Raw genomic sequence first — 20,452 nt, 5'->3', positions numbered from 1 at the left:
GCTACTTTTCAATATTTTTCAAACATGATTCAAAAACACAACGATCAATAGCAAACAATCAAAATTCACCTTAGATAATACCACAATGGATGAGCAATTATAAACCGGATCCACAAATTTCATCTTCTTGGAGGTGACAGACAACTTGAAGAGAAATTTCTTATCAACAACCTCTTCCAAAAGACTAATTCCACTTGAAACGTTGAAAACCAACATGGCTTACCGGGATAATCCACGCGTCGGCATTGCATGAAGCATAAACAATGGAAAACAGTGTTATTTTACTGTTGGGCTAGCTACCTTTATATATTAAATAGATTATGTTTATTTTTTAATATTTTTCTATTATAAAAAGAAGAATTTAATTTTAATATATTACAGTGTAAAATAGTTTTACACGTACATCTTATTACGTAATCAATAAAGATAGTACATCAAAATTAAACTAAAAAAAATAGTCTTCACTTTTAATTCAATTTTACTCTTAATCATAAATGTTAAGTTAAATAAAATAATTTTATATTATTGTCTCCCTAAGTATAGTACACAGACTTTGAACTTGTTAATACATTTCAATAAATATCACTTGGACGGTTGGACCCTTTACATCAACTTTAATACCACTTTTGTGTAATTTTTCTAATAGAGATATTTATATTTATTCTACAAGAAAGAGTAGACCTACGAACTAGCATAGTTGAGACATTAGGCATTAGAATAAGCCTTTTCGTTTTCCATAATGTTTCAAAATCCGAAAAATCAAGAATTAATTCATTACAGATTTCATTTAAAGATTTGCTACTAATTAATGAGTTGATTCATACACAAAATAATTAAAACCCCCAATACTTATTTGTTAAATCTACCCAAGTTGGTTGGCATTAGAAATTTAGAATGAACTTTTATAGGCTTAAATTGCCCCTTGCCTTTCGATAATAGTAAGCTGTCCATCTGTAAGTAGTGGGACAACTACCAAAATACAAACTATTTAAAATATATTATTTGTTTACCTGTTAGTTTATTAAATCTGAGATTACTATTTAAAATTGTATCAAATTACACACTAATACATAGAGTTGTATTAAATCACACCAATCTGTAGACAATTTCATTTAGTCCAGTCAAACCAAGAATCGATCCATTTCTCAAGGCCATGATTAACATCATTTTCATGTGAATATTTTATATCAAATAATTGATCAACAGTCTTAAGATTCATCAATCATTTCACTTAGACAAATAACAATTAGTCAATTACATTTCGGTACTGTAAAACCCCTACCTTAAAAGTTTCTAGGTCTGATTCTAGATTCGTCACTGCACAACCAAATTTGTATGTTCGCGATTCAATGTTTTGTGGTTGGAGATTTACTAATTGCACATCTTATGCCTCTAAAAAGGCCACATCTTCGAAAACTGGCCAAGGTCCAGTTGTGGATGTGAACCCCCTTCTGGTATTTTGTGTGTGTGTCTAGTGTGGGTAAGTTGTAACACGACAAAAAAAATTCAATGTTTCTTCCCTTGGAAAAGGCAGGAATTAAATTAAACAAAATTGGATGAATAATATTACAAACAATGGAAACAAAAATTGAAAGAAAAAAAATACATCTATGATACATTCCTGGAACCCTAAGCATACTTGGATTTACTGGAGCACCGAGATAAGATTCTGGTCACAGAATCTTGATATCATTAAGTGCCTCAAATAATATACACTGAACCAGATGCATCAACATTCTGGTTCAAAATGCGCAATATCCATTTATGAGAGATCTCCTTCAATGGCTGCAAACGCGGGATATTTTGGCCAATCTGTCCCCAACAGTACTTTCAATGCCGACCAGGTTACTGAATTCCTGTCAGAGACTTAACTATCATGTCAGTGTTGCTCCTTGAACTGAAGAATTAGTGTCAGATGGGTGCAGTGATGTTGGCAAATGTTGCTGCACGTGAGATTCACTTGCAAGACCCAGAACTTCTAAAGTTGCTCTGTACAGTGGTGTATGTAGGTTTTTATTATCCACAGCAATTAGACTTGGTTTGTACAAGGTAAAAGGTAAAATGCAAAGGACTTTAGCGAGAAAATAATTTTTTGCTAGGCTTTGTCAACTAATCATTCCATTGTTCAATAGGTGGAAGAATCAAATTTCTCTAAAATGAGTAAGTTAATAAAGTTTAAAAAATGAAGATCTAATCATCCTTGAATCAAGATAGCTAAGCTGACACATTATAAAGGTTACGAATTTATTAGTAATTAAAGCTTCACTTTTTACTTTACCAGTCTTCTGAGCATCTTTTCCCTATAATAGGAGTCACTAGATTGAAAAAAGAGCATGAACCATCGTAGTAATAAAACAAAAACCCAATATATTTTACGTGATCAGTGGACAATTTTGGTTCAAATGTTCAACGCAGAAGTTATGGGATGCAATCTGATGAGTGAAGATGCACTGAAAGTTAACTATATAATAAGTTGATGAACAACCAAATCGAGTCTACTAGAAAAGTTTTACCTAGGAATTGTAGATTTTACTGCTGGTTGATTGGCATGGGAAGCAAGGGGACCTCTGAGGTTAGCATGCCTGTTAAGAGCACTTTCCAGTTGTGGCGGTGGCAACTGTAAGAATGACAAAAAATGGTTTTAATCCGCTGGCAGGTGAGAGTTTTTTTGTTGACTATGGAAGCTTTTTATAAAGTAATGCTCCTCAGTTTCTGTTTCAAATACTGAGGGATAATAGTTCAACCCTGTAGCTCAAATAGTGTTTTCCTTCTTTATGGGCCTCGTTCACAATTATTTTTTTCCCTCAAAATCAGTTAAAGTATTGTTTTAGTACCTATAGTTTGAATTAAGTCTTAATTTAGTCCCTAACATTTAAAACATCTTATTTTTTCTCAAACGTTTTATTACATCATATATTAGTCATCTGGTAAAAATTAATTTTTTTTTCTAAAAATATCTCTTTACTCCATTATCATCTTAAGTAGCGGCAATAATTGTAATTATGGTAGTCGTGGTGGTGGACTGGTGGTTGTAGTGATTTGGTAGGAAAAGTGGTAGAAAAATTAAGAAAAAAGTAAAATTAAAATGGATAAAAATGGGCATTTTTGGGAGAGAAAAAATTCTAATTTAACCAAAAGACAAAAATAAGACGAAATAAAATATTTACGAAAAAAAAAAGTTTCAAACATTAGGGACTAAATCAGTACTTTAGCCTTTAAATATATTAATAGTCTCAGTTTATACAGTACCTGCAATAATACATGAAAAGAACGCGGTTGAGTCTGGTATACGCATTTTAAAAAACCAACCCAAAGTTTTGGCATGCGCCACACCTGCAGTAAGTATAAAGTGAACATCAGCAATCTTGAGTTTTATCAAAATAAGCTAATTTTCTGGAATGAAGCATACCTGTTTAGTCACAAGTTTTGAAAGTATCTCCATAACAAAATCAACCTGAAATAATATGCATATTGTCAAAAAGATCAAAATGGTACATTGTGATGTCACCTTGTATATATCCATAGGAAAAAGATTATTATATATCCAGGCTTTTATATATATATATATATATAAGCCTCGAAATAAAGGTTAAAGAGAAAAACATATTGGTTGAACCATACTCGAGGAAATCCTATGATGCATAGGCACACGGGACACGTGGACACATGAATTTTAAGTTCTTACAAGACATGGGAACATGGTATATATATAAAATATAAAATATTTTTTAGATAAATTATAATGATATTTTGATATTGTATTAAAATATAAATTTATTTTTTAATTATTTTTAGTGTTTTTTAAATTATATAAAGTATTTAAAATATTTTTTTGTTTTAATAAATAATAATATATATTATTTCTAAACTCGTTTAAAAAATACGTTAAGAATAATAATGGATATGCTGACACGTGATGGTATTTTGGTGTGTCTAAACAGGTCCGGAAATATTTTTTATTTTTATTAAGACACGGTTGGAGTCAGAAGACATGCGTGTCAAACGAGTGCCAATGAGTGTCATGTCCAAAATATTTCCAACACGCGGACACGGCAGCAAAATGTCCGTACTTTATAGAGGAATTCAGAAGGAAAAAGTTAGCAATCAATAACCTAATCAACATAAGTAGCAAAGGGAGACGGAGGGGTTACCAATGCAGGGAAAGCGTCAATTGCCTGAATAACTGTCCTCATGAAAAGTAGAGGCAACGGAGTTTGGTCAACCTGAAAGTTTCCACAATAAGGAACAAAAATAGTGTTGAAATAAATACGTAAACTTGTCATATAAATCAAATCTTCGTACCATCTGGTTCAATGCTTTTGCCAGAACCTGTTGTGTGAACACTGTACGCTGCTCAAAACATGCTGAACAAGCATCTGTTATCTGATGGTGCAAAAGAATAATTCAGAGGTCACAACTTACACTATTAAGGATTTTAAAAAGTTGAAGCAATATGAAACGCAACTGATGATGAATCAGATTATACAGATACAGTCAACAAACTCTGGTTAGCTAAATCCTAATAGAAAATAAAACCGACCTAACCAAATTCCGTAATATCTAATTAGGCTAAGAAACCATAAATGTATTCTTTTATCAGAAAGGGTTGCAACATGACTCCTTTATTATACAACTAACCATTTATTTTGGGTACTTATAGCAAAAGTTTGATAGACAATCAACCAGAAGTATAGTATAACACTTCTAATACGGGAAATTTAGCTTTGCCAAGCGCAGGAGAAGAGAGATAACATTTTTCGTTATATATAAAACAATAAAATGCATGCCTTCTTAAGTGCAAGGCCATCTTTCTCGGGAACAATTCCATGGATTGCGACCAACACTTCAACCGGCGTTAATGCTGGACCTGTATGAGCCGATCCCTGTGATTAACACATTGAATGCTTAGCTTATCTAGAAGAATAGAGAAATAACAGGTCCCATGTACCAAGAAGGAAACTGGAATATGGAAAAAATGTTCAATGCCCCATATTCAAGGCAACTCAGAAGGAGCATAATTCATATTAAATATGATGTTCAGCTTGATAATTCACATATACCTGTAGTATGTGAGCAAGTGCCCTCTGAAACTTCTCCAATGGTAGGTCAACAAGGCGGGGGAATATTGGTAACACCTGCAAAACCAAATAATCTTGATCAGGGGTATAAATGGACTAATTACAGAATAAATTGTATCCTAAAACATGTTACGATAGTCATATTTTTTCTAGCCACATAATACTTTATCACATGTGTAAATGGACTAATTGCAAGCAATCTTGTAAGAATTTACTGATCTAATTTGGGCCGTAGAAAATGGTGGAAGAATGTTGATATGGGGAAATTTTTAAAGATGGAAAAGATGTAGTAGTTTGAAGTTGTAGAATAGCATGGCAAAAAAAAAAAAAGAAACCCTAGAAATGTCTTATCATTAAATAATGGGGAACAAGGAAAATTTAACAATATACAATGAACAGCAGAAAAGGTTCAACAGTTTGACCTCCTTTTTGGAGAGTGATGACAGCAGTGGAACCAGAATTGAAACATCCTGAAATGGAGAACCAGTGTGGATAAGGAAACAAGCCAAAACATATCGTACCATTCTCCACCTACGACATACCTTAAATTTAGTTTCATATAGACGTTTTACAGTAGATATCAGTTCCAATGATGGTGTTGAATCTTGAGTCAATATTTGCAGTACCTTCAAGAACACATAAGTCAATGTTAATTCATTAAGATCATCTTCATCTAAGTTCCATGAACCAAAATATAGGCTATTTTGAACAATGCAAACAGAAAGCTACCAGTGTCAAAAGATTTTCACTTCCTTGTGGTGGATCAGATATAATATGAAGCAATTCAGTATAAGATTGCCCTAATGCCCTCAGAAGAATAGGAATGTGGCGATGAAAAGCCTGCAAAAACACGTGAACAAAAAGAAGCATTAAAATAAAATTCACTGGCGACAGCATTAGATGAAAAGCAAAAGCAAAATCAAAATGCACAATGAAATCTGTTTTTCATATAATCATATGTGAAGCAGCATATATTTGCATACCTAAACCTAATCCAAAAGATAGAACAAACAGTTTCAAACCACATACAATTTGTGGAAACCTGCTATTATTCTATAAACCATGGCAAAGGTGTATTCTAAGTTAAAAGACTGACAGCTAACTATTGTGTGAGCATAACATATAGACCAAAAAGAATTCTAGTAAATTAACATATATTCAAGAAAATAAGACCTGCTTAACCATCCTTGGGGCTCGCCCATAGACATCAAATACAATCTGAAGAAGACTAGGTTTCTGAAAGGATGCAAAAATTGGGTCAGTTTTTTTGGAACTGGTCTGAAGAAATTATAATGTAGCCAATGTCAATTTATAAGCTAGCTTTTAAGTATGCATAAACAAACCTTTGTACATAAAGCGAAAAATAAAGAAATTAAGCGTTGAGCTTCAGAGAATGTTATAGACGGAAGACTTTGAGCCATTGGCTTAGTGGTTCTATCAGAGTCGTGTTCTGAAAGGGTAGACTCTGAGACCTGTGATGTGCCACTTATTTCCTGACATGCAACCTGGAAAGTGGAAGAGGAAAATCAACCATGAATAAAAACCAGTCTAGTCAGCAAAACAGCAACCGAATCTACTCCCCACATGACGAAGCTTTTTTTTCTTTTTGTGAGGGGGAGGGGGGGTTGATAAAAGAAGCTTCTTTAGATTTTTGAAGAATTGTAAATTTAACCGTAAGGCCTTGTATTAGATTCCCTTCTCTAGGTCAGCAGCTTTAGCTCTCGTAAAGAAGTAAAGATACTATGGTAAACCATGATTTCTTTTGTGCTTTGGGTTGTATATAGATGGAAAGGAATGCTAGAATTTTTCAATTCATTTTATTTCTAGTAAGATCACTTTTTGGCATCCTTTTGGAGTCGCTGTTCATGGCCTGCTTATAGTTTTGCTTTAGCTGATATGCAAAGGGATTGGTATCAATGATGTGCTTGATACAAGGTTTATCCTTATAGAAATTAGTTGTTATTTCTGCATCTTTGTAACGATATCTGATCCCATTTTCTTTTTTATTTCTTTTCCTCTCTTCTAGTAAGAAGATGTTCATTTTCTTTAAAAATAAAGGAGTATGAGACAGAAAATGGTTGATGATAGCTACAGGATCAGAATCAAATTCAAAAAAAATATCATCGATCTCTTAACAGCAGACAACACGAAGAATATAACCTATATTTTAAAAACAATTGAAGTGAGATAGATATTAGAACAATAGTACAAGCTTAATACCTCTACCTCAGGTCTCTGTTCAGAGGGTCCAGATTGCGAAACATCATGGTCTACGGCAGAAAGAAGAGTATCAGTGGCAAATTTCTCAACATCTTCTGCAATGTAACTAAGCTGATAGAGCTTGTTTGTCACCTGTTCAATACAAATAAAAGAATTTTGTATATTATTAGCTAGAAATATGCAATAGGTTTCATGCAATCATAAGCTTTCACAGTTTATACCAGCCGAATAGCTTTTGCTCGAATCTCATCTTGTGGGTGAACAGCACACTGTCAATATTATACACCAATCAATACATTAGCACTGTGAAGATGTAAGAGAAAGAAGGAAAGCCTATGTAAATCAGAATGACCATTTTCACAAAATTAATGAATTGGTACTAAGACAGGGAAACTAGAAAACAACTTTTCAAGAATAAAATTAACATTGTCAAAAAAATCATGGGACGTCAAAATTGAACATCCAACCCCTAAAGCGACCTTGCAAAATTAAACATTCTCGACATGCTAAAGGGCAACTTGCAAGTTGCAGCCTCAAGTTTCATTGAACATCCTCTGAGAGATGCTATGGACCTATGCTACACCCGTTGCACTAGGTGAACAGCCAATTAGAAGTTTTGGAGTGTGTGTATGATAAAAGTATACCAGATATAACATGCTGCTAAAAAGAATAGACATGAATAGAAAACTCAATATATGATCGACTGCAAAGAATATTTGCATCCCTACTGTACATTTAGACAAATGACGCAACATGAAATATTTTAAATGGGTATGCCGCCACAATCTGGCCAATACAAAAGATTAACCCTAAATAGACATGAATATAACATACAATTCAGATGAGTTATATATTCAACTACCAGAGACCTGTAAATGATCATATACCTTTAATGCTATGCCCAAGCACGCTTGGCGATTTTGTGGACGCCCCAAAATTAAACTCCATATAGCACCTAGACCTTGAGTTACACGTTCGATATCACGAATAATTTTTCCATTATGATCAACAACGTCAGAACAGCAGAGATCACTCAAAATATTCAAGGCAGATTCTGGCAAAAGTGGAACTTCACCAAGAAGCCTACTAAAAGATTTGTCTGAAGCCGGAAAAGATTCCAACAAAGATTTGGCCTAGAAGGAAATGGTAAATCTAAGTTTCCTGAGAAATAAATAAAAAATAAAGGATAGAAATCAATGTTTCTAAATAAATCCAAACAATCAATAATGAACATACCACTCCCAAGAGAAACTTTTCATACAAGACAGAAGAAGATGAAGAGTTTTCAACTGAATCCAATACTGTGAGGCAGTGCAGATGGTACAAAACATACAGCACTAGTTCATGACCCTGCAAAGCCATTTGTAAGTAGCCAAGAGTCAGAATAATTTAAAATAATAATATTAGTAGTAATAGTAACCAAAAAGGCAAAAAAAATACAAATTTCAGAACTATTTTGATCATGAACTCCAAGCAACGGGATTCGAGTATGAAACTAGTCCATTTAGGATCTTTGATGCAACAATACTGTCAAAGCCTGAATTTGGTGCATGTAAACTAAAAGATCATACTTCGCATGTATCAAATCCCTCATACAGATACAAATTATTCAATGACGTGTAATAATTATCAGCAACTTCACTTAAAAAAGACTCAGCAATATTCTAACATTATAAAACAAGAAAAAGCAAAATTCAATTTCTATATTATTATAATAATAATAATAATAATTAAAAAAAATTGTAGTAGGATATTAAAATGTAAACAGGGCACCTTTTGCCAGTGGTCTTCCACAATTTGGTTTTGCAACATCACAATGAACTCATTATCGTCATCAATCTGCAAGGTAGGAGCAACAAATTATTTGCTAATACTATTTATAATCTCTGATGCCGAAAGAATGACTGAAAAAGATACATGATAAAATACACATTTCTTCATTCGCATCTTGCGATGCAGCTCATACTTTCTATGTCAAGTGAATAGCAGCAGCTTTCTGTTTTGGGTTAAAACATTCCTCCCATTTCATTTCTTAAGTACAAAAAAAGTAGGGGCGTGTGTTTGTTTCCCAAAGGGCATGTATTTGAAAGCAATGAAGAGCCAGTCCAGAACATAACCAAGGCTTCTCCTCTAACTTGTCATTTCTCCTCCCAATGGTTTATACGGGTATTGTACCACGTGTAACGTGTAAAACATGGCCAGGCAAAAACAGCTGTAAATTGATATTAGACTACCACGAACAACAGCACGCACGCACACACACACACACACAGAGAGTAAATAGCTGATAAACATTAAAAGGAAAAAACAATTCTCTACCTGAGCTACAAGCCGAGCAAGGAGTGGCATGCAAAATTGCTGACATCCTGTCCCATCCAAATGCCTGTATGACTCTATAATATGCCTAATAGCCAGGTGCTTCACCTTAGTTTCCTGCTCATAGGTTAGATTCACATATGGTGGTAGCTGTGGTAATTCTAGACAGGTATCTTCTGATGTAGATGCAACTTGGACATCAGGAGAAAACTGATCAAAATCTAATGAGTCGGTCTCATTTGCTTCAGTATCCTCCAACAGCTTCACTGTACTACGATCTTCATCAGTTGCATCAGAGGGAATGACTGAGGAATCCAAAGAAGCAATTGCTTCCGCAATGTGCTGGGTATCTCCAGGCCTCTCCAGAACCTCTGTCTTGGGAGTTAGCCGATCAGGTCCAGAAAGTGAGGGACCTTCAGAAATGATATCCTCATTTTTCAGATTGATTGTTGCCTCAGATTGATTATTTTCTTCAGCGGAGGCAACAGGAGGTGAAGAAGGCTTAATCAAAGATACAGGATCATCTAACTCTAATTTTGTTGCCACAATATCATCTCCAACAGACCCAGCTGCCCCACCAAGAGTTGCAGCTATACGCCGTGGATCCAAGCGACGGGGATCCTGAAAATTTGAACCAGATGGTTTAAGGTAAACGCAAAATTGGCATTTTAAAATAGAAATATTAACCAGCAGCAAAAACTTCTACAACGAATAACAAATCTTACCCTGCGTGGGTCGCGCTTAGAATCAGCAGGCAAATTATTGATGTCAGACAGTGATGAACTAGTGGCAGTGATTGTAGTTGAAGAGACTGGTGCTTGGTCAGTAACAGCCAAGGATTGGATAGAACTTACGGGAGCAGATGGTGCTAAAACTTTTGATTGACTGAATTGGGAACCAACTTGTTGAGGTACTGGCGAATTCCCAATCCTTGCTAGCGGTGGGGGTGTCTTAGGCAAGTGCTTCATATTTGTTATCACAATATCCGCCAACAGATCAGGATGAATCTTGGAAACAAGGATTTCAAGAGATTCAGCACCTCTTTCTCCTTCAGCAAGCAAAGCACCAATCAAAGCAATCATTTGCTCTACTGCAGTTAATTCACCATCTAGTGCAGTAGCATTAAGTGATACTCCATTAACAGAGTTAAGATCCTGTCCAAAGTCATTTACTTGAACTGGTAAAGTTAAGTGAGGGTCAGGACCAGATCGAATCCGCTTAGAGATTGCCTCATGACCATTGGCCAGATGTTCATTATCCAAAGGAATAGCTCTTTTTCTAGATAATTCCCCTGAAACATGTGACTGAATTGATGATTGATCATCCTGAAAGATAGAAATCAAACTGGATGTGATAAAATTGGAGAGAAGGAATCGCAGCTCATGCTCAATGTTTTATTTGGATAAAAGTAACTTGTGCTCAATAATGGCAGCTTGCTGTTAAATGCACTAAGTGGCTACATACCTTGATAACCCGAGCATCACGTGTAGAACGATCACCGTTTTTAATAATTTTGTCAACTTGTCTGATGACCTGATCGGCAGCATCCGCTGCATTCATGGCCCGCAGGGTCTTTATCAATCTTTCTCGAGACTGCAAAACATCAAGAGAATAATTATTTATTTAAGAAAATACACCTCATCATGGTTAACCACACAGATACCAGTCCTTCCCAAATCCCAATTCAACCTATGAGGTAACAATAAAGCCATTTATATACTATTGTTCTCTTGCCACTCATGCTTGCTCAGATGTGCTTTGTTCTTAACTAAACTATATACTAGGAGCACCAGATAATAACACAGAATAGACAGACTTGTAATCTAGATGATATATTCCTAGGATGTCATCTGTAGAGTATAATTGCCATAAGCATGTGAAATTTATGAGAAGCTTATAGCAAACCTCAGACTAGAAGCTTAATAGTAATACTAAAATACAATTTGGAGGTGTGATGTATAAATATGTAAGGCAAAACTAGTAGTTCTTGCAAAATAAATTACCATAATGAATCAATGATTCCATTGGGCCAACTACTGGGGGTCCAAAAGTAATAAATTTAGATTCAATCTTTAGCAGGAACCAAAATTGTAAAATAATTTAGACAGCTTCTGTAAAGAGGATTATGATAAAGCAAGACAGAATGAATAAATAACCAGGGAACAGAGAATGCTAGGGGCCAAGTGAAATGCAAAATTCAAGCACATATTTACCTCTAGTATAGGTGAATAAGTGCACCTAAGAAACCCCAAAAAAGCAGTTCTTAAAGAGTACTGAACACTGGCAATATGATATCTTTTCGCTGTTTGAAAATTTGGATTAAAATCGAGCAATGCAGAAAAAATTGTATCGTAGTGTTGCGGCCGTTTCCTTGCAATAGCTGATAAACTGTCAAAAGAAACACATAAACGGTTGGTTAGGTTTCAAGTGACAATGTGGTAGGCCAAAAAAAACCCAGCAACCCAACCACAGCAACTACATTTAATGCTAAAAGCAATGCTACATAAACTTTGTAGAAAGCCTAGAGGAAATTTAAATCCAAAGAGCGAAGCGGCATATCAGTATCAAAACCCCCAAAAGTAACAGCTGGGCATCATTCAGCCTTACACCTGCACACAATCTAAGCCCCTAACAGGGATATTTTATTTAGAATATCCATAAAATCCATTAAGTTAAGCAAACTTGTCTAACTTTCTTCATTTGAAAATACGTGATCATGCTCCTAACCAATATATCATTTGAATTCAAATTATTGGCAGCTCAGGAAATTGTAGAAAAATGCATACTTGGGTGGTGGGCAAACTATCTTTATCGGACAAAAATAACCAAATGCTCACTTAAATACATAGATAATATGTTAATAAAATGGGAGTTTCAAATAGAACCCATTGCCACTGAATAGTTGATATAGATAGATTCACTTATACTATTCCCTTTTGCACCTCAGAAGAATCAAGGAATTTCACTAGAAGCACTAGAAAGCAGATTCATTTTTTTTAATTCATAGAACTTTATGCTTTATATATATAAAGAGAAAACAAAAATTTAGCCTAAATGCTGAACAATCTCCTTAGTCCTTAACCCTGTATTCTACAGTCATCTTTGAACAAATACGAGTGAAACGATTCACAATATTAGAAATTACCCTATCGTCTCCATATAACTTCTAAACTTGTTCATTTCAGCCATTTCCATATAAACAAACTCAAAGTCACAAAGGTAGTGATCATGCAAGAAATAGAAAACTGAAGCACAATATGGGAACAGTTCATTCCATTACAGAGATAAGCTTGCAGCAATGGCAGACCAAACCTACATCAACAGAATCAGATTTGTGTGCTGTTGTTTCAACAAACTAGATTTTTATGCTCCACTTATAAACCAAGACAAATATAAAATTAATTAAAGTGAATAATGAGACATTAAAAAGGAAATGTTGGAGACTTCTAGAAGCAGCTTTGGATGGCTAGATTTTAAGATTCCAGAAATACATCCACTTTTTGCGAAAAGACAGGAATGTAGTGGATAGTAGAAATAACATAGTTTTCAATCAGACACAGCATCATATATTAATTAAGGAGCATATTCTCTTTTCTCCTTTTTCTTGAAATCAATTTCTCGGGGGAACATACAAATTAATAAAATGAAATCCTATTATAATTCTGCAGAAAATTGAAGAAAACTGTAACAAAAATAGGGCCAAAACAAACACAAGTCATTGCAACAAGATAAAAACATAGTGCCACAACTACCTGTATACAAAAACATGTATCCTTTAAAAAATAAATAAAAAAGGGATCCACAATAAAATTAAATAACAGTAGAAAATATACACATGCCAATCCCTTGCATTTCTTTTCACCAAAAGAACATTGCCTTAAAGAACCTCAGTGATGAAGATAACAGATGATAGCAAACTGGTATGAGTATAACCCATTTATATTCCACAATTCAAACTAGTCAATAAGTACATTATAAATGATCTGATAGTGACTCCAGATTGAGATGGAAAGATACAGAGAGAATCAAAAAGATCACATAAAGCAGTTTCAGATCAAAACTTCCATTGAAACAACATTCCTTAGAATATGAAGATGTGACTAGAAAATAAGAACAAAAGGAGTTTAGTTTAAAAGGAGGCTCTCATGAAGTAAAAAGAAAGAAAAGGAGTGAAAAAAGTATGTGAGGTATTTAGCTTTTTTTTTTATACTTAACCTGAAATAATATGGAAGGACCTCAAAGGGTGCATGGCTTTTTTCTGTTTAGTTTTCAGGTATGTTCTCACTAATAATTACAAACATCACCTCATTTTCAATTTATTGCATGCATTGAAAACATTTCTGCAGAAAATGATGGAATCAAGGCAGAGTTGTTTTCACAATTTCCTTACAGAAGTTTGGCAAACAGGAAATTAAGTTACAAAACAATGGAATTTTTGTAATTATCAACGGAATCCATCAACTGAAATTGAGAGAAAACAAGCCAAATGCCAATTTAGATTGTTTAGCTCCCAGAAGTAAAAAAGTAGCAAACCATAACTTGTGTTTCAGAAAAAATCAAAAAAATCTTATCATTTTAATATATCTGACACCAGCACCTCAGCTAACAAATCAGTTCAATATCCAGCATGAGTCCTAATCAAAATCAAAGAGAACACATGAAATATGATTACACACCTTCACAGATTAGTGTAACAGGCTCAAATGTTGACAAAAAAGCACTGGAAAACAGGATTTCTAAAACTCTCCCTACCAAGTGAAAATGCATAACAAGTTATCTGGATATACATTCTGAAACCTTCACTCAGCTTTGAACAATACAGTTGCAAATAAACACAGAATATCTTGAAAAACTCCAAGTTTTAGGTATTTTAGATTGGAGCCCCGGACAATTATCCAAAATTATACTTCCGAGACATCAGACTTTAACTTTTCACTTGATCTAAATCAATCACTGAATTCCTTTTGGCATCACCACTGTCAATATTCCAATGAAAGAACTGATGTGTTCAAACATTAATTCTTCTCAAAAATGGTGAATGAAAATATTCTGCATGCATCAATATTGCGGGGAAAGGACAATCAGAAAATCAAACATATTATTAAGACCATGCACATAAAATATCATCGCTACAAATAGAACCTCAATGAGTCCTGCTGTAAGAGAATATCAAATGCTAAACTTTCAATCAGAAAATATGCTTTGTTTCAACTGTTGGTAAAATTATTATCTCATTTTCCAAGCAAACCTGGAGTAACTTGTGGTAAAACTTGTGCAAAAGATAACAAGTGAGAAATGAAACACAAATTTATAGAAAATGAGCCAGAGTATATAATAGAAGCCCGGGAAAATATTATTTGAATTATTGAGATATTAACTGTGTATCAGCTGTTATAAAATAATAAATACATTATCTGGGCATGCGCTTACAGCACAAAAATTTAAACAGTAAATGGTCTCTCTCAACAGTTTACAACAATAAACTGCATTGCTTGACCACCATCCTTGGTTCATGAGATGACCATTTTAATGCCTCAATTTCGATATCTATCACCCGACCAACTGGCATGCCACAGTAAATTAACGAATCATCTTACATAGACAATCACCATAACTTCCATTATATGAACCACCAATGCAGCAGTATCCATGGCCATTAACTCCTCGTAAGGAACTGGTCAGCATGTCGCAACGTTATAAAACAAACAAGCAGTTGAACTTGTTCTATCCATGAGACCCTGCTCCAATGATTCCCTCCATAATTTTGAACATAGTAAAAGATGTGGAAAATTTTTAAAACCTTTAGGTGATCCTAACACATTTAATTGCATCAGTAAGTATTGAGTAAGAGACAGCACCATTTACTAACAAAAACATGAAATCATAATTCAAAAAAGTACAATGGAGTTGTAGGAGAGACACTTGTCACCTTCCTACATGAATATATACAAGTAAGGCTGAATAGAAACAATTCGAGATTTCAAATTTGGAACTAACTGATTGGGTGTATCTTACAACTGCAACAAAGGTTTCCATGTAAAAAGTAACTCTGAAGATGTAAACAATGCAACAACACATCAAATTTAATGGGCTGCTAAATGTGTGCACTGTTAATAGACAAGAATAAATAAACATCCATCAAATGGGAAGAGATAAAGAGCAATAAAACACCAGATTAGCCACAGAATTGGATACACGTGTTCTTTTGGAGCAAGTGGATTTTAAAACTTGGAATTTATATATATCGTTGAAAAGGCTTAAAACTGAATTTCTCTTTTAAACTTTTGGATGGAAAAAATGACTTTATTTCAGGATTTTGATTATGTTTGAAAATACAAATATATAAAGTGACTTTTCTAGTCATAGAAGTTAACTTTTTGGGCTAAGATAACTTAAATACATACACCCTAGAACACATGAAATCTTTCACAAACAGGGAGACCAGAAAGCAATTTTCATTGAGCCAAAGGGGCAGGGGTAAATAAAAGAGATATAATGAAGGAGTGCATAAATTCCTTCTATCTTTTTTCATGGATAAGTAACTAAGCACACTCAAAAAAAGAGGAGCATGATCCAGTAGTTTGTACAAGCACAATACCATGAACAAAACCTAAGTACCAAGTCACAGAGATAACATGAATAGTAATTGTATCAACACATCATCATCGACTTCATGACTTGCCACAAAATGAAAACAAATCACTTAGTCTACTAACAATTTGCAAAGATAAGGACAAATGATAAATTGATAACAAGGAAGACAAGCAAAATAGATATAAACATTCTGCACATGCTATGAGACCCAGACTTCAAATCTGATGCTACCTATAAACCATTATCACTAGAAATGCAATTTCATATATGATTGCAATGTTTCTTATTAAGAGGTGAAGAATTAACGCTTATAAACCTATAAGGTTTTATAAGGTTCATTACAAGCAGTGGACTTAACGCATGACATAGTCAAAAGAGCCCAATGAAAGGAATCAAATAGATTAAATGACATACACATGCACACACATATCAGGAGAGAAACAAATAAAAGCATGTCATATACCTACACTAGACTGTTACATCACTAACCCGAAAAGTACATTCAAATTCCTCAATACATACATGCAGCAACAAGTAGAGAGTTTTAAAATACGAGGAAAAGCATTGTGATAGTTATTGTACTTTATTTTATGAGGTGAAGGAAAGAATTGGTCAACCAACAACGTTTCACAAGTTTATAGCAGGGGAGCACATGAAGAAAATAAATGTTAGCCAAGATGTAGAAAAATAACAGATATATAAAAGACTTTTCCATGGGGAAATACTGTTAGCATGCCTAGCTTTATCTCTGTAATGATCTGCTGCCAGTAGTAGTTAGCAGTAAGTCAAGGAAAATAACCCTCTAGATCCAACCATCTAATTTAGAAGTGGCATACCAGAAATGTTGCACAGGTTCTACAGCTATCCGAAAATGAAGATTGCACAAAATGTTAAATGTTATGCAAACCCTTGTTATTAACCACTAGCACATGAAAACTCACCAATTTATAACAGTAATTGTTAAACAACCGGGGAGACTTGCACCAGGCTGCAATAAATTTAATAGAATGCCAATGGTCCTGTTTGCCTCCGACTTGAGAGCCACCGGATCAAGAAGAGGGTGACCACCAACCAACCATGATATATTAGCAGCTTGCCTAGATCCTGTTATTGGATCAAGATTTAAATGAACAAATGGATGAAAATTACCCAAAACAACTCGATCTCCATAGAGAAACATTATATAAAAATTAAAGAACAATACCTTCTCCAGTTGATTTCTCAGGACTATTGTTGTCAGGAGTAAAAAGCAAGACGAATATTTCCAAGAATTTCAGTCCCAGCAACTTTATTCCGGCAGAACCAGGCTAAAATATCAAGCAGTTAACTCTCCAATCAGAAAGGAATAACCACCGACAGACCAAATTATAATGAGTGACATTCATATTCAAAAAACAAGAAAAATGCAAAATGTTTCTAGGGATGATGAATAGAAGCTCTGAAGCTAGTTATGTACATAAGTCATAAGTAACATGCTATCTTGCTATCTAAAATCTAAGCAACTGACTTATTAAGTTTAAAACTCCAGACAAAAAGTTACAAGTGATTATGATTTATGACGGTCAACAAAGACAAGTAAACTCCAAACACCATCCAATGCATAGACATGCATAACTTACAAGCCCCTATTTAAGGAGGAGCACCACAGACCTTAAAAAAAATAAAAAAAATAAATAAATCAATTCAACATCTCAAAGCACCATATTACAACCACCTATATAATGATCTTGCACTCCATGAGTCATGACAAAGAAAACAAGAGAATAGTGATTTTTATCACTACTGTAGCTCGTCATGATATAGATCAATTCGGCAAAGCCTTTGAAGATGTTTATTTGACTAGATATTTAAATTGAATTTCAAACATACAGTTGCATTATTGAATTAGTTGAATACAGTTCATTAGTACATTTCACACTGATAAACCAGCCTTCCAGAAAGTAAGAATATCTGAAGAACAGCAATTATATTCTGAAGAACCGAAAGGATCTAATTACCTCAAGAGCAATCCCAAAAACAGCATCCTTGAACTTAAGCATCCACATCCAAACCCCTTCTAACCACCTCTCTACTTTACCATATTGTTGAAACTGTAAAGTTTTCCAAATTAGTGTCACTCGTCAGACAACAGTAAGTACACTACCTACCAATGTCAGGATAATGGGAGAAGTAAAATGAGCAAAGGCTCTCGTCTAAACAAATTTTTCCTTCCATCTAAAACATTTGGCAAAGGACGATAAAGAAGGTGCAAAATCCATCAAACAGCTAAAGAATCCAAAATATAATTCATGAACAGTCACCAGTGATATGATGCACAACTGAGTTTTATTAAAGAGGGTTTGAGATGGTACCTGCACAATCATCTCCACAAAAACATTACAGAAGATGTTCGTGCCACTAACAATAGATTGCTTTACAATTATCGGATCAGCATCTCGCAAAAATGTTAATAGTATAGAAACAAGTGCAGGAGAATGATCGACTGCTTTAAAACCAATCTCCTCAATTAACCTGGAATACAGTGGAGGAATCATCTATAAGCTAAAATAAAACAAGAAACACACACCAACTGGTAGTTTTTAAGAAGGGCAGAACACAGAGACACGGCACAAGTTATTGGGAAGAAGTAAACAACTAAATTCAGCCTATACTTGCACTTAGCTACAAGCTTCTGCTGCAAGCACTATGGAACGGCCCTGAACCACTTTAGAATACAGCAAATACAACAGCTAAACCTTTTTTCTCAGGTAGAGCCCTATTATAAACCATCATTCGCCACAATATTCGAGTGCATTGCATTCCGGTACCAACTAAGCCATACCCAAATCTATAAAATTGATTGAATTCCATGAATATTTGACAAAGAAAGCTTTTCTTCTCCAATATATAGACCATCTTTGAAAGACCGATTTAGCGTAAAAACAACGTTGGCATGTTTGCAGCAATAAAATCATAGATTTAAAAGAAAAAAGCAGTTAAGCACCACACATTGCCCTAAAATACCAATCAATATTGAGAAAAACCAAGAAAACTCATAACCGAGTAACGATACAGCTAAAGCGACATAATTAATAGAAAAGAAAATGGTAATAAATAACAGAATTAGGGTTAGGGCACTGACTGTATGAGCAATTTGCGAACGAGGGACTCGGGAGAGGACTGAAGCTCGAGGAAGAAAGGGAAGAGGTCAGCGGAGAGAGAAGGGTCGAGGGAGAGAAGGAGGTCCTTGGCTTGGGTGAGGGATGAGAGCTTGACGTTGACGTCGCCGTGGTTGTTGGCGGCGGCGAAGAGAGAGAGGGCTTGGTCTCTGGAGGAAGAGGCCATGGCTGTCTCTCAGAGTCAGAGAAGTTAGGGTTTGCGGGCAGAGTGAGAAAACTGGTCTTATATTTTATAATATTATATTTTAATGACTATTATAATGTGGAATGGAAGAAGAAGAAGAAAAAAAAGAAGAGGGAGGAGGAGGGAAGGGTTGGGAATGGAAGAGAGCAAGAAAATCGGCGGGATGGGTAATTCTAATGAGAGTGGGTGAAGAGATATGAGATTAGATGAGACGGGAACGATGGATTACAAATTTGGGACCTCTCAACCCTCGTGTTTTTTATGTCTGCTACTACTTTTATACCATTTTATTTTATTTTATTTTGTATTATGTACTTGGAACAGGATTTTTTATATATAAATTAAATAAATGCATTATTTATAGATATAAAAAAAATTTGCAACACTTTTATAAAATTACATCGTATTAGTGTAAACGAAATAATTTTAAACGTATTTTTTTACCTTATAAATAAAATATGTATAAATTAACATATTTCACATATTTTGTTTACAATGTTAAACAAAATACATTTAAAATTATTTCGTTTATACTATGAGACATTCGGACACTATTTTTATTCTTTTATTTTTATTTAATTCTTAAATTTTTAAAATTTATTCTCCTATCTTTTTAAATTTTTTTTGAATGAAGGATAATTTAATCTTTTTAAAATATTTATATATCTTGTTTATTATTTTTATCGAACACCAATAAATACAAATATTTTATGTCTATATCTTTTATGTCTGTATCTTTGTATCTATATCTCATCCTATACATCAACCAAACCGAATTGTCTCCATAATTGTCTCACTGAACCAAATAGAGAACGTGTTACGGTGTCTCTAAGGCTGTTGAGTTTGTTTTTGAGAGAAGATAAGATAAGACATTGAAAACAAGACACAAAGGATAACAAGAC

General features: G+C 34.3%; 1 protein-coding gene across 7 annotated transcripts; it reads right to left on the bottom strand.

Annotated features, from left to right (window-relative positions):
- Positions 1-1,501: 1,501 nt before the first annotated feature.
- Positions 1,502-19,789, bottom strand: LOC107461029 (uncharacterized). 7 transcript variants are annotated; one of them, XM_016079456.3, is made up of 27 exons: positions 19,330-19,789; positions 18,560-18,719; positions 18,206-18,298; positions 17,413-17,515; positions 17,150-17,312; positions 11,828-12,002; positions 11,079-11,207; positions 10,340-10,939; positions 9,618-10,235; positions 9,072-9,137; positions 8,535-8,648; positions 8,186-8,431; positions 7,520-7,567; positions 7,299-7,430; positions 6,422-6,583; positions 6,252-6,314; positions 5,808-5,918; positions 5,621-5,704; positions 5,501-5,548; positions 5,061-5,135; positions 4,788-4,883; positions 4,303-4,383; positions 4,152-4,223; positions 3,410-3,454; positions 3,250-3,333; positions 2,514-2,617; positions 1,502-1,989 (listed from the first exon to the last, which is right to left on the bottom strand). In XM_016079456.3, exons 1-27 carry the CDS (start codon positions 19,530-19,532, stop codon positions 1,875-1,877), a joined length of 3,990 nt encoding a protein of 1,329 aa, XP_015934942.1. In that variant the 5' UTR covers positions 19,533-19,789; the 3' UTR covers positions 1,502-1,874. The 7 variants fall into 7 exon arrangements, with proteins under 7 accessions (XP_015934942.1, XP_015934943.1, XP_052108343.1 ...); XM_016079457.3 differs by having other exon boundaries at positions 7,305-7,430; XM_052252383.1 differs by lacking the exon at positions 6,252-6,314.
- Between the last annotated feature and the right edge of the window lie 663 nt (positions 19,790-20,452).

Source organism: Arachis duranensis, chromosome 8, assembly GCF_000817695.3.
Source record: "Arachis duranensis cultivar V14167 chromosome 8, aradu.V14167.gnm2.J7QH, whole genome shotgun sequence".
NCBI lineage: Eukaryota > Viridiplantae > Streptophyta > Magnoliopsida > Fabales > Fabaceae > Arachis > Arachis duranensis.
This window is presented reverse-complemented; position numbering and strand designations above follow the sequence as displayed.

Excerpts from the sequence above, each read along its gene's own strand:
- LOC107461029 (XM_016079456.3), bottom strand. The coding sequence starts at position 19,532 with ATGGCCTCTTCCTCCAGAGACCAAGCCCTCTCTCTCTTCGCCGCCGCC. Across the intron at positions 6,315-6,421 it reads TTTTCGCTTTATGTACAAAG|AAACCTAGTCTTCTTCAGAT; the intron begins GTTTGTTTATGC and ends GCATCCTTTCAG. Across the intron at positions 1,990-2,513 it reads GTAAAATCTACAATTCCTAG|AGCAACTTTAGAAGTTCTGG; the intron begins GTAAAACTTTTC and ends ACCACTGTACAG.